The sequence below is a fragment of the Stegastes partitus genome, unplaced genomic scaffold (genome assembly GCF_000690725.1).
Source record: "Stegastes partitus isolate 25-593 unplaced genomic scaffold, Stegastes_partitus-1.0.2 Scaffold112, whole genome shotgun sequence".
Classification (NCBI taxonomy): Eukaryota; Metazoa; Chordata; class Actinopteri; family Pomacentridae; genus Stegastes; species Stegastes partitus.
In genome coordinates this window covers 420,851-435,764 of record NW_007577843.1, presented here as the reverse complement: position 1 = coordinate 435,764, position 14,914 = coordinate 420,851, and the positions used below count along the sequence as shown (strand labels likewise).

General features: G+C 41.6%; 1 protein-coding gene across 1 annotated transcript in view; it reads left to right on the top strand.

Moving 5' to 3' along the window:
* cttnbp2 (cortactin binding protein 2) overlaps window positions 1-14,914 on the top strand; it is a 117,709-nt gene that overhangs the window by 81,942 nt on the left and 20,853 nt on the right. Inside the window, exons 6-10 of the mRNA XM_008277987.1 lie at window positions 2,749-2,848; window positions 6,320-6,470; window positions 8,180-8,380; window positions 9,805-9,922; window positions 10,588-10,878. Coding sequence (XP_008276209.1) covers window positions 2,749-2,848; window positions 6,320-6,470; window positions 8,180-8,380; window positions 9,805-9,922; window positions 10,588-10,878 — 861 coding nt within the window. The remainder of the gene's footprint in view (window positions 1-2,748; window positions 2,849-6,319; window positions 6,471-8,179; window positions 8,381-9,804; window positions 9,923-10,587; window positions 10,879-14,914) is intronic.

The window sequence follows — 14,914 nt, the reverse complement described above, 5'->3', positions numbered from 1 at the left end:
TGTAGAATATGACAGCCTGGCTGGACCATAATATCATTTGCTTATAGGGGGGAAAAAACATTTTGGCTTGTTTTGTATTTCCTTAAACAAATCACAGTTGTCTTGGGCAAAGCTATGAGAAGGACACTAAGGATGGTTTGGACTTTTCGTTAGAATTGTAGCGGGTGGAATTGTTGAACATTTGCATGCATCCTTCAGGAGACAGCAAGAGTGAACGTTTAGTGTTTTGCTTATCCCCGACGTGGTTTCCATAAAACTTTTAAACAGAGAACAAAGCCGTTTGACATGAGCAGCCAATGACAGACTAATACCCACATCATACATCCAGTCAGTCTGACTGGTGCTGAACAGGTGGTACACTGTGGCTTTATCAGTCTGTAGTATCAGTCTGAAAGATTGTCAGGGGAACAGCAAAGTCAGGTGATGTTTGTCACTGCCAGTGACCCCTTATTCATGCAAGTAATAATGTAAACTGCTGTTAATTAAAATATGGATTATACTGGCTAGATATCACAATTCATAGGTACATACAGAATGCCTTGCATGTTTGCCTGAAATCACTGAAACATAGCCATGTTGTGTGCTTACCTGGACTTTTTACCTTTTCTTTCACTTACAAATGATAACAACTGATTTTATAGTGCCAACCAGTAAAGATAAAGCACTGCAGTGCCAGGATGAGGTTTCTATTGCAGCTATATGAAGATGCAGTGAGAGGACAACGGCTTGGTGCAGATAAACACTTTACATGTGCTGCTGTAATGCCTGTAATTGTATGAGCTGCGGTTGATCCCATTATCTTGGCTGCCATTAACTGAGAATGTGAGCCTGTCATGTCAGGGCTGTAACCTCAACACGGACAACATGCTCATTCAGCTGATACACTCACGTACCGAAAATTACCCATGCCGGTGCCGTGCATACAATCACACACACAGAATAATTAATGCATGCAGACCCTGCCATACCCACACACACACATGCACGGTGGTCTATCAGGATGCGCTTCCCTGCTGAGATGTTTAGTTACACTCTGTTGTCAGATGAGAAGCATTGATCCATGAACATGACTAATGCAGCTGAAGGACAGCTGTACTGAAGGCTTAAAGGTGGGCAGCTCAGAGAACACACACTCTCACAACTACACAAACACACCAAAGATTTTTTCCTCTGATTTGATGTAATCGTCTAAGCCCTGTTTATCTCTCCTCCTTCACTCTTTCGATATACAAGCTGTACATTTCCAAAACCGAAGACACATGTTGATATGTTTAAGCCACACGTAGATGGTTCAGTATTCGATGTATAAACATGAAACACCAAAAACCTTCAGCTCATGACAGATTAATGTCTTTCCATCAACAAAGAGAACACCAGACTCTTGCTACTGGGACTGGCTGTCTTGTTCTTTTAGTATAGTACCTGATATGATGCACAGTGTTTGTGTTGCTGGTATTTGTTTATTTATTTATAACGGTACGAATGTAAACAAAGGAGGAGGAAGAGAGCCGGGATCCATGCTAAGCTAAAGGCTAACCCCTCCAGACCAGCAGGACCTTCGCTCCTACTCTCCGGTGTCCATCCCCTCGACAACAAGCTGGACGAGCTACGTTTGCTGAGAGAAACCCACAGAGAGTGGAAAGACTGCTGTGTGTTTGCTTTAACAGAAAGATGGCTCCATGACAACATCCCAGACGGACATACAGCTGGAGGGGACATTATTCTGGGTGGACAGACAGGCAGCTAGCTCTGGGCAGCATCTGCAGCTTCACCATCGTCACACCATTGTGTGTGTCTTTGTGTCCCTGAAGACCTACCAGGACCTGAAGAGGTTTGCCATGTTCAACGAATGGCGGCGCGCATGGACGCAGCGGCCCCTTCAGGAGACAGCGAGAGTGAACGTTTAATGTCTTATCCCAGACTTGCTGGTTGAATAATCCTGAAGAAACGCTCTCTCATCTTGCCTGTATTACTGTGTATGTACAGCAAAATGACAATAAACTTGATTTGATTTGATTTATATGTGGAATATATGAAACTGTTTATACACAGGCACTAGAGAGAGTTGAAGTCCTGCCTCAGTTCTGGTTCAGCATTTGTTCCACTTGGTCTCCATTTTCATTGTAATTTCTCATAAAAGATTTCTTTCATCAGTATTTTCAAAGCAGGAACATTTTAATGGGGTTTTCTGTCTCAATTCTAAGATGAATGAGTACTGTACTATTGTACTGCAGAGAACCATTTGAATTAGCATTCATCATTTTAACAAATATAAAAGACCACCACTGTGTATAAGACTCATGGGAAATGTAGTAGTGGGATGCCAAGACAGTCACTGTTGCTTTGAAATTAAGAGGTGCTTGCTTACTTCGGACTAATGGACAGAAAAAGTCAATTGTTCAGAAGTGGTGAAAGAAGCCCTGAGTGAGCTTTGGCTTAACAAGGCAAGACTGTATCATTGAAGTAAATATTTAAAAACATTGGAATATAATCATGGCCAAGTGATTCATAAAAAGCCTGCTCTCATTATTTGACTCATGTTTTTTTGGCAACAATATCATACCTACTACACTACTTTCAGTATCCAAGGCAACCACATGAAGTGGTTGCTATGCTCTGCTGTGTACACGTGTTTGTGGTTATTCACAGATATTTTTGTAGGTTTTTTTTGTTTTGTTTTAGATATTCATTTACATTATGTTTATGCTACTGCATTATCATCCATCTCTCTGTCGTTGTTTCTGTCAGATTGTGTGAAGCTGCTGCTGTCTTCGGGATCGCCTGCTGATGTTTCAAATGAAAATGGATTCACTCCTTTACACTTCGCTGCCGCCCATGGCTACAGCAGGTGAGTCCGCATGGCTCTAAGCACTTAAACATTCTAGCGAGGGATGCCCCACTTTGGTCATTTATTAGTTAAATACAATATATAACAGGCATCCGCTCCCCTGTGCAATGTCACTTAAATATCGAATTTGTGAATATTGTATAGGTTTGCTATAATTGCATTCCTTCTTAGTTGAACAGTAGGGTATTTGCTCTTGTCTTTTACTTTTGGAATACTATGTATGTCCACCTTCATTTTTTATGGCAGAGTCAATCTTCCTCCGCATGGAGAATTCAACATTTCTGGAGAGATGTTTTGTCATTATTTTTGTCAGCTGGTCTTAGGGTTAGGGGTTGTGTTGCTCTTGTGTTCTTTATTGTTGTGGTTGTCTTTAAAATCCCTTATAGGTGTTCCATTTGATTCAACATACTTAAGGTCATAGTTTGTTTAGTATGTAGTGTGTGTTTTGGTCCGTTATCATGCTGGAAATGCTTCTCTTTCGCTAAACTGGGAGTCATCTTGTCAACCAGTATTTTGGTATATCCACACACACTCATAGAATCATCTATACGTGTCACCTCCAACACTTTTTGCACTCCTATAGCCCTGGATCATCACACTTCCTCTTGTGTGCTTCACTGTCAGACACAAGTGTGACAGTCTTGACTACAGGTTCATGTCAAATGTGATGTACCCGATCTGGGCCAGACAAATCTTTTTTGAGCATCAGCTGACAAAACAGTGTACTCACAGTCTTCATCAGGCCTCTTTTCATCTTATTTAACAGAGTGTGATTTTATGCAGTGTCCTTCACACCGTTTGAGCTGTTACAGAAACTCAGATTTTCTTTGATGAGTCATGTGCAGAGTCTGAAGCACTTGTCCACCTGTTTAGACCGTGAGCTGGTTGCTGATCTTCCTGTATTGTTTTCCATTTTTATAAAGCTTTACAGTTCAACCCCTCAGTTCTTCAGGTAACTATTTTCCATGTGGACCCATGCAGACACACAGACAAAGCCCAAAGATCCAAAACTGAGAATGTTCTCACGTTTACAGGTCAGTCTTACTTAGTCTAATTGGAAATCACAGGTGTACTCAGTTTAGTTTCAGTGACCACAGTTTTGTTAACTTGTATGTGAGCGATTACAGGAGAAATCACTTTTGTTGCATTGAGTTTTGTACAATGAGGCCTGTATTTTCAATATAGTAATCATGATAAACTTTATATTATAATAATAAACTTTATTTATAGAGCACTTTTCAAAACAAATGTTACAAAGTGCTTTTAATAAAAAATAAATGTAGTCTTTAAGAAGTATTGGTTTTCATAAGTCAAAACAACCTACTGCCAACTTAGGATTTCACAGTCCATCCATCCATCCATCCATCCATCTATCCATCCATTATCTATACACTGCTTAATCCTCACTAGGGTCGCAGGGGGGCTGCAGCCTATCTCGGCCGCCTTAGGGCGAAGGCAGGGGACACCCTGGGCAGTTCACCAGTCTATCGCAGGACTACACTTAGAGACAGACAACCAAGCACACTCACATTCACACCTACGGACAATTTAGAATCACCAATTAACCTCAACATGTTTTTGGACTGTGTGGGAGGAAGCCAGAGAACCCGGAGAGAACCCACGCTGCATGGGGAGAACATACAAACTCCACGCAGAAAGATTCCGGTTCCCCCACATGAACCGACAACCTCTTGCTGCGAGGCAACAGTGCTAACAGTACAGTCGTGTACTCATTATTGTTGTACACTATATTTAGTTTATACATTTTCAGATTAGTTAAAACAGTGAAAATGGCCATTTTCAGTTTCCAAGCTGACATGTCTTCAGATTATTTGTTTAGTTTGACCAGCTGTCCAGAACTCTGACACCTGTAGTCAAGTGTTAAATGTTGTGTACACGCGCAGTATTGCTTTAACCTCTTTTTTTGTCTAGTGTGTCACACTGCTCCCTGAAATCTAAGCAAATATTAATCTGTGTGTTGTCAGTCGATGACTCATTACAAATATTTTTTGCTGGAACACAAGCGCATCTGGAAGCTCCAATGTGTGAAATATGACCGCTAGGCTGATGCTGGTAACCACGTTGGGTTGCAGTGCCAAAAGCAATACCAGCGTGTCTGCTCAGTACTGTCACCACACCAGTTTCAACTGGTGGCTTTAAGCGGCATAGTATGAACTGTCAAGCTCAGACAAGCTTTGCCTTCTAAAATAAACCAAGTTCAGAAACTTCAACTGGGAAATTCATGTTTGCTGCTTTATTTCCTCTCAGTTTCTTCTCCTCAAACATTACCAGACCGCTCAGTATTAATTATTAAAGATGTGGGAAACATCTGCTCCTACACTACATACACTGTCAGTTCTGATCACTCGTATTGATCTTGATGTAGTGCCCAGATGAATCCCCAGCTTCCAGCCAGACTGTGTCAGTCGCAGTGGAGTGAGTGTGCTTGCCAAAAAACACGATGCCCAGGACCAGCTGGGGAATGTGCAGTGTTGTAATATCTGATCACCACGTTATTTATAGAGTGGGATATCCAAAAGGCATGCTGATATAGAGGCACACATACACTGCGAGTTTATTTTATGGCACTAACTGGCTTTTCTGTGGCTGTGACTCAGTGGTTGTAAAGTAATTCTGCTTCATGACTGGCAGAGAATTGAATGATGTCTTCCCTTGTCTCTGAACAGGTGGTACTGCATTATGGGCTATAAGAACTGTAAATAATTATTAAAAGCAAAATATGCCATATACTTACTTAAACTGATATAGCTAGCTGTGTGATAGTCCAGTATCTTTTCTCAATTCAGATTTTTGCCTTTTATTTTAGTCAAAAACATTCTTAAATATTAAATGAAAAGAGTTGTGTAAGCTGCCATATTATGATGAGTAACTGTCAGGTAAAGATTTATTTCACCTACCCGGGTTTTTCTAGAAAAAAATTGTATGATGGCAGACAGGTCAGACACTACAGCTCGGGGAATTCTCCAGGAGCTGTGCCTGGATGATGGCCGCTTCCAGCACTGTTTCCGGCTGATCCGGACCCAGTTTGACTACCTGTTGGAGAGGATCGGTATAGCGTTACTCGATAGGCGCTTAACGCGCATTTAGCGCAGCGAGAATCACGTCATTCGCGCGAATAACTCACTAAATTCGCGTCAATCGCCCCGCAGAACGTTTACTCGTCTAATCACGTCTTCACATTAACTTTACGTGTAAATTGTTCGCGCAAATGATTTTGCTCGCGTCTGGTGTGAACACAGGGTTCAATCGGCATTTTGGTAAGAGAGCGCAGCTGCGCCCTTGTAACACTGTTTCGACAAACCTCTGCCTACTGTTCTTAAAATACAAATCTAAAAAAATATTATCAGCCACATCATGTCTCACTAAGCTCATCCTCCTTGGGCATTAATAGGCTAATACTTGTCTATTTGTTTGTATTTTTGAATTTGTATGTTGCCCTTTTCCCTCCAGCTGTGTGGAGGAGCTGCTGGCTGCAGGAGCTGCTGTGGACTTGGTGGCGGCGGGGGGACAGACCTCTCTCTTCCTGGCCTGTGAGGCAGGAAGGATGGACTGTGCCCAGGTCCTGCTGAGCGCTGGAGCTGATCGCTCGCTCATCACGGCGGTAAGTCTTTCTTTGTCATATATGCCATTGGCTGAACGTGTGCTGCATACAATTTATAAATCACGCTATTTAATTTTATTGACTTGATGCAATATGGAAACATGTCCTCCCCAGTAAATCACACAAGCTCTGTATGTTTCCTGCGGGATTTTTGTTTTATTTACATTTTTTTTGTCTAAAGTTCTTCTTCATATTTCTAGATATTTTTTTTGTTTACAGATTTGAATTGCTTTGAGGATTATAAAGCCTTTTACTTCAAGCTTTTTTTATTAAGTTGTCAGTGATGCAACTTTCCTTTAATGTTCCATTGGATTAGTTGAGTATTGGGCTTTTAAATTTGTACAATGATACTGATTATATGATCATTTGAATTTTATATTTTTCTAAATCACACTTTACAGTTCTAGATTTTACATCATTTTTATAGAAAACCCTCAGCAGAATGTAATTCCTTCATAAAAGCTAACACAGTTGCCCTTATTTCCTAATTTTCCCTTTAACTTCATACATATTGTCACTCGTTGCTAACAGTCTTTGTAGCTTCACACTTAACCTGCTTAAAATAAAAGATGTAAGGATCTCTAGGGTTTGGGGGGTCTGATTGGTGTGAGCCCATTGATATATGGGCTTCCTGAGTCTCCATGGTAACCATAGGAGCCTGTTAGTTGCTGTGGTAGCATGTGATGAGCCCCTATTTTAGTTACCTGCTTTGTTCTACATTTAGCCTGGCTTCCCTGCTGAGCTAAAGAGCTGCCAGAGTCTCTATAGCATATCCAACCTCTTCAGCGCAGAGGTATTTTTAGCCAAGAGAAAATGTTGGCCAGTGTGTTGGGTCAAACGTAATGATTTACCATGAAGCCGGAATTCTAAACTGGGTTAAGAGTACGGTGTGAATATGGGGTACAATCACAGCTTATTTTTGCCTGCTTTTATATATTTTTTTCTTTTTATCCTGAGATTAAAAAGTTGAAAAACTGCAGAAAAACTGATGAAACAATACTATGATATAAAAATGTGAGCACACTAGAAACACAACCATTTTAGGTTGTTGCAGTTTTTCCTAAAAACACATTGTTCTTTGTGAACTGCAGTAATCAGTGTCCGATTGGAGCAGAGAACATAGCTTGTCCTTTGAGTGGAGGCATAAAGTGTTCTGATCTAGGATTCTCTTTTAAAATCACTATGAAGTGATTTTTTGAGAGCTTGAAGGTGTATGAATTATAGCTGAAACAATTAGCTGACCTTATTAACTGACAGAATATTAATCAGTAGTGATTCTGTTTCCATTCTATTGTATTGAATGACATTCAGAACAAGACACTTTTGTCATTTTGTTCTCTGTACTGCACTTAATAGTCATTTTTCACTAGTATAGTCAGTTGTGAAGAGTTTGATCATTTATACGCCGCATGGAAAATAATTGACAGATTGATCTTAAATCCAGAGATGATCCAACCATGATACATAAGTTGACTGCTCTCGGCTTTTCTTGACTTCTAAATGAATTCCTGCGTTACATTTTCTCAAAGAGGAAGCATAAAAAGCAAACGCACATGAGTTCTATTTTGAAGAAATGTGACCAATGCTACACTTTCAAAAATTCAGCTTGTGACTACTTCATTAGAAATTATTAATGTCACTAATGGATTCTGTCATTTGCAACTGAATGGTAGCTGTATGCACACAAACTCACCTTTACCTCTGTGCAGGACGGCTGCACGGCCCTACATGCAGCCGTGCGCTCAGGACATGTGGACACGCTACGTCTCCTCCTCTGCCACCCAACTCGGGGGGACTCCACTGTGACCTCCAACCCCCTCTCCACCCTGGCGCTGCCTGCTGCCCTGCTGAACCAGGCCAACAGTGACGGCTGGACGGCTGCACACATGGCTGCTGCCCTGGGCCTCAAGGTAAAAATAAAATCCAAAAAAACAATTAGAATTACTCGTCTGTTTTCAGTGTTGCAAACATAAAGACATGCAGACCCTGCAGCTTATAGCCTCTTTTTGCTCACATTTTTGGCTTGCAGCATTCAGCAATCTGGTGATTCGCCAAACGACAAACGAAAATATTGGACCTACATAAAGTGAATAGAGACTCAGCTTTAATATTCATGCTAGTGTAAGCAGCTCTGTGGCTGCTAAATGTGTAAACAGACAAAAAAACACATTAGATAGACCTCTTCTGTTAAGTTCATGGGAATACCTTATTAAGTCATACATTTTTGAGGATAAATTGAATTGAGAATTGAATATTAACACACATTTTATACTTTTCATTGGTTGTAATATTACATTAACTGCTTTATTGATTAGTTATTTCATAGCTGGGTATGTTGACTTTAAGGTTTTGTATACCTGAGTGATCGATGAACTCAGCAGCCAATTCATAACTAAGAAGGTTTTTGGAGGACTTAACATGGCCCTGTGAACTTAAGTGGGGTTTATGCATGATATTTTTAAATAAAAATCCTTTACATGAACTGGGAGCTTGGTGATTGCTGTACAATGGCCCAGAAGCTACTGTCAGCCAGCCAATTCAGCAATGTATCGTGTCATCTGGATTTTTATGTAGCTAAACTTTATCTTTTTTTGCTATGGCTGCGTCTCAGGTGAGATGAGTTCATCTTCCATTTTTGGGGCTGCTTTCTTGTGTAGGCAGTTCTGCCAATCCTGAAATAACAACTCCGCCTGCAGGATTCTGTGCCATTGAATCAAACTTTCAATCCATCTGAAGGGATGTGCATGTGCAGATGAACATACAGTGTACAACATTGCATAAAAACAGAGTAAGGAGGAGATGCAGAAGTCTAAATTTCTCTCAGACCACTTGAACGATAACATGCTGAAAGGTTATCGTGGATTTTTTGCCCAATGAGGCCAGAAAATGACAGCCTGAATTAAAGTGTCATGCTTTCAGAACTGACCTGCAGCTGTTCAGCACTCCTTTAAGGTTAAAATGTTTTCATCACTGTGTGTATTTCTGTACACTGCAGTGACTTTCTACCTGCACCCCAGCTCGTACTTAGTCCACTATATCTTCTACAAATGTCCAGTGCTGGCAGTCTCCACAGTCTCAGGCTAATAGGATTGCTGACCTTGCTGGCTGGAAACATCCCATTCAGCTTCAACGATTGCAAGAGACACCAGACTAGACTGGAGTGTCTGACTGGAATATAAATGAAGACCTCATTGATACTTACTGTCAGAATGCACAACATATCCTTTTACAAAGCATACAGATGTTTTTATTCAGAGTGGGAACACCTCCTGTGCTTTGCAAGAAGATCTTTTTTCATCATATATTATTTTGTGATGTGTGTTTGTGTGTATAGGAGTGTCTGGAGGTGTTGTGCAGCCACAGGGAGCAGGACATCGAGAGGAGGGATAAGTGTAATCGCACTATTCATGACGTGGCAACTGACGACTGCAAAGATCTACTTGAAAACCTCCGTGAGTGGTCTCTTGTGTGAGTGTGTGTGTGTTTGGATGAGCCTAGTGTGTTAAAGGAAAAAGTCTTAGGACCCACTTTTGTACTTTTATATTGGTTTTGACAAGGCAAGACAAACAAGCAGTGAGATGATCATAAAGGTTGCTAGCAATCAACATATTAGCCAGATAATCAGAACCAGCTCGTCTAAAGGTAAAACCAAAAGTGATCCACAATGCCCACAATATTTCCTGCACAGGAAGACTGCGCACAATCATGATGGAGTTGGCGGTGGGGGAAAGTGGTAGAGCATGTTCCCTCTTTGTTGCTGTGTTGTTGGTTTGAAATGTTGTTGAGTGAGACACTGAACCCCAAATTGCTCACAAAAGTCTATCCTTCAAAGAGAGTTACTAAAGAAACATTAAATTACAAGCACAGCATACAGACCTGCTTTTCAACCTGCTTTCCAAGTATTACAATAAAGCACAAATAGTAAATCCTGAACCCTTTTAATTTTCTTATGTTATTATGCATAGTGCAAATGATGATCCCTACCAAAGGGATCAATAAAGTTCTATCTAATCTAATCTGACCACTTCATTATATCTTTTTCTTCTGTCGCCTTCTCCTTCCTTTCTTTGTCTTTCCTTCTCCCTCTCATCATCCTTTTCTCCTCTCCCTTCCCCAGATTCGTACCGGGTCCTGGTGCGTCTCCACTGTTCAGGTGGGAAAGAAACAGGGTCCCTGTGTCAGGTGGAGGCCCTGGAGGAGGAAGCAAAGGGGGTCACCAGCTGCCAGGTGGTGCTGGGCAGAGTACTGGTCGACCAGTCGATGCGTTGGGCCCAGCTGAGTGCTGCCCTCAGCCACGCCTTCACCTCCCACCTCCAGATCCTCTGTGGAGAATCTCAGATGGTCAGAGAGGAGGTGCAGCGCCCCCCGCTTGGCCTCGGTCCCTCCAGTATCGCCTCCATCCTAATTGGTGAGGAACGCTCTCTTTCATCCTGCTGTCTCCCTGTTTTTATTTATCTGTTCACACCCTCTTTAACCCCCTGTCTTCCTTCTGTATCATTTACTCCTCTTCTTTGTCTCATCTTCCCGCAAATCTCACAAATTCTCTTGTTTCCATTTGACTTTCTACTTTCTTTTTTCTTCCCTTTCTGCATTTTTCTCTGTATACCATGTTCCTCCCTTCACCTCTGATAATTCTTTCTTCTGCTTTTGCTTCCTTTTTTGGATCTCTGTCTATTCTTTATCCCTCCTCTTTGCTCATGGCAAACTGAAAGGATAGAGAGTGAGACTTATCCCTGTTTTCATTCTGCTGATGTGTAAGCTGCTGCTCTTAGTTTACTCTGAGCCGTTTCATGTACCTACTCAATTACAGAGGCCGACTGCACCTAAATGTGATAAAGAGTAGGATAAGGTGTAGCCTGTTGGCAGGAGTCCATGCCTCTCATTTAACTACAGGTTAAAGTTGGCAGCATAGTCCTGTCTGTGTGTAGAGTAAAGTAGACACTCTTCTCACGTTAATGCACTATAGCACATAGAAGCTTATTTAAGGTCATGTAAGGTAGCCTTGCGCAGACGTATTGGATGTCTGCAGCTTAAAGGCAACCGTAGCTGCAACTGACTTATGTTTTAACTGCTAAATCCAATTTGAATTGCTTTTTTTCCCTGAAAATTTATTTTATCATTTTATGAAGTTTTTGTTACCAGATCTTGATTATTTTAGTCAAAACTATTGTAATTGTCTCTGAATTGCCAGTTTTTACTAAATGAATGGAGCCTGTATCCAATACAGCAGAGCCTCTGCAGTGTAATGTAATACTGCTTCACATATGTTTAAGGGTTGTAAGATGCAGTGTCAAATGAGATGTTGTTTGTTTGGCTGATATTGCAGAGCTTCACACACGATACTATTGTTTTTTTCCCCGTGAATTGATGAATATTTAATTTGAAGGGAACATGTGGGGAGTGTATATGTTACGTCTGTGTTTCCATTTTTCTGGTGATCAAATGTCGCTCGTGCGTGTTTTGTTCTCTCTTCGGCTCGAGACTTACTTGAACAGTTGTATGTATGTGTATAAGACAGCTTATGTATGTGTGTGTGTTGCAGTGTACGTCTGCCCGAGCCCCCGACCGATAAAAAAGGAAATCAATATCCTCTGCCTCAAATGGCAAAGGAAGCTGGTCTCTATGCCTCAGTTTCTCTCCTGGTTGTCTCTAGTTACATCTCCCTGTCACATGTTTAGTGTCCCTCACACTGTTCCTGTATTTTCTGCACAGTGCAGGAAAGAGATGGTGTTCCTAATGTGTGTTTTGGGGATGATGATGAAAGAAAGCACAGGCAGTGGAGGGATGCATAATGGATGTGGTGGGGGGAGGGAGGGTGAGAGGGAGGGGAGAAAGATGCCAATTTAGGGGAAAATGTCTGCCTTCTGTGTCAACCGGGATCAAACGCTAGACATGCAGACAGTCTTTGGTGTCTGGCTTTGTATCTGTGAGTCTGCATGCTTGTCTCATTTGCCTCAGCATGTAGCATATATTCCCCGCTTCCCCCCCGTGTGTCTGTGGGTGTAAAACGCGTGATTCTCGGCGCTGTGTGCTCTTGCTGGGTGTTCACATTTGATACATGAATCTTTATGTTGAGCCGTTAAGCAGCGCTGCAACTCCTAACATGTTTCAGCTGGTGCTATAACTATTAGTTATTCAGTTTGGAAAATTAAGCAGCAAAAAGGCTTCAAGATTCTGTTTTACTGGATTGTCCTGGCTGATACGCAGTTACCACAGTTAGCTAAGTGATTGGTTTGTTGACTTGAAATGAATTCAGGCAAAATTAATCACTTAGCCATTTATGCAAATTCACCGGTAACGGCTTCTGTGTAAATGAGAATGTTTGATTGTTTTTTGTCTTCTATGTCAATGTATTGGGTTTTTTTGTCCTTAAGACTGTCATTCAGACAATTAAGCCATCCAAAGCGGTCATCTTGAGCTCTGGGCAAACTTGATACATATTTTTCACCGTTTTCTCACATTTTTTTTAAGGTATGACAGTGAATTGATTAATCCTTAAAATAATTTCCATCCATCCATTTTCTATACACCGCTTAATCCTCATTAGGGTCGCGGGGGGGCTGAGTCTATCCCAGCTGACTCAGGGACACCTGGACAGGTCGCCAGCCCATCGCAGGGCCACACTTAGAGACAGACAACCAAGCACACTCACATTCACACCTACGGACAATTTACAATCACCAATGTTTTTGGACCTTGTGGGAGGAACCCGGAGAGAACCCACGCTGCACAGGGAGAACATGCAAACGCAGAAAGATTCCGGTGCCCCCACCGGGACGCGAACCGGCAACCTTCTTGCTGCAAGGCAACAGTGCTACCAACTGCGCCACCTTGCAGCCCTTAAAATAATTTGTCACACAAAATGCCAAGTATCTGCTGATTTGAGCTTCTTAAGATGAATAATTGTTGCTGTGCTCAGTTTTCTATCATTTCAAACTGTATCATTGCTCAAACCAAAGTGAATTTAAATATATTGGCTTGGACTTGGAAGTGATTATGGCAAATTTTTCTCCCCATTTTAAGTAATTAACAAAATGTCCAAATTGTCACAAGTTTAGCAAGTAATGGAAGCTCCAGTTACCAGCAGCCCGTCTTTCTATACGGCTGGTCTGGCAGCAGTGTTGGCCCCATGCTGCACCCACTGTGCATTCGAGACGTCCCTCCTAATACATTTGCCGCTTCTTTATTGCTTTTGCTCTGCGTACTGTTGTTGCAGGAGTGCAAACTAGTACATTTTTAAAAGGGAAGTTCAATGTGAAGTTAAAAGTTCCTTTTTCATAAAGTTAGACGTCCAATTAGGGAGAAAAACCTGAAAACTTTTTCCGGATCAGTTTCTCTTGGGTTTGAAGCGAAAGTGCAGCAGTAGTTTGCCAAGTTTGCAGTTCAAATGGAGAGCTCCAAAAACTGTATGTCAGCACAGGGGATTTTAACCTCAACTTCTGGAAGCGTCCCTGCCTTACTGAACTGTAGAGTTTAGAGCTGCCCCCCTCTTTAAAGTGCCGGTCTGAGTCATCCATCACTGAGCCTTTAGCTGAATTGTCTGCCCCTCAGTTGAACGGCCAAATGGACTTTTTTATTTCCCCAATGTTACTGACCACCGAATACTGCCTGGAACTCTCTACAATAATACAGCTCCACAAAAGTTGGGCAGATTTTTTAAAATAGTTTTTATTGTTGATCTCAAAGCATTGAGAACAACCTCTGCTCACATGAATATGTAACAGAACGCACAATGTGAATAAAAATGAACACACTGTCTCACTGCCGGTATACTGAATTAACAACATCTGGGTCTGTTCCACATTCATCAGGTTGAGCAGACTGAAATATCTTATGTTTACTCAGGTGGTGGTGTAACTTCCTTCAATGTAATTAGATTAACTTAAAGTGTTTCTTGTTCTGATCTAAAGTGTGCTGCATAGTAACACAATTTCAGTGTGGGTTTTTGTTTCTTTCTGTGGTGTTGTGAGAATGACTGGCAGCGGGCTGTGTATTTATGTTGAGGCTTATTTAACATAAAGTGTGCTTGTGTGTGTAAGGAAAGTGAGGATTAAAGGGAAGGAACCGGAGGCTGGTTGGCAGAGGGTGAAATGAAGCTTACCTCAAGGCGGCAACAATGACTAGCTAAGTTGAGCTCTCCGCATGAGCGACCAGCCCATGATGCTGTCTGTCAAAGAGGTTCTTGTTGAAGGTTTGTTGTTTGCAGTCGGTGCAAAAAGGAAAACAAAGCTGCAGGGAGTCTGCATAGGAGTTTTGAGTAGTTACACAGGTGTATGCTTAATCTCATTCCAATCACAGAGACGCTGCAACCAGGAGCCTTATGACGCCTGGGCCTTGGAGGTAGTTGTTAAACCTTTTACATCCCCACTATCATATAGTGAGCCTCACTATATTACCCCAGCAGTTCTTTGACTTTCAGAGAAGTAAAATGCATACTTCCTTTT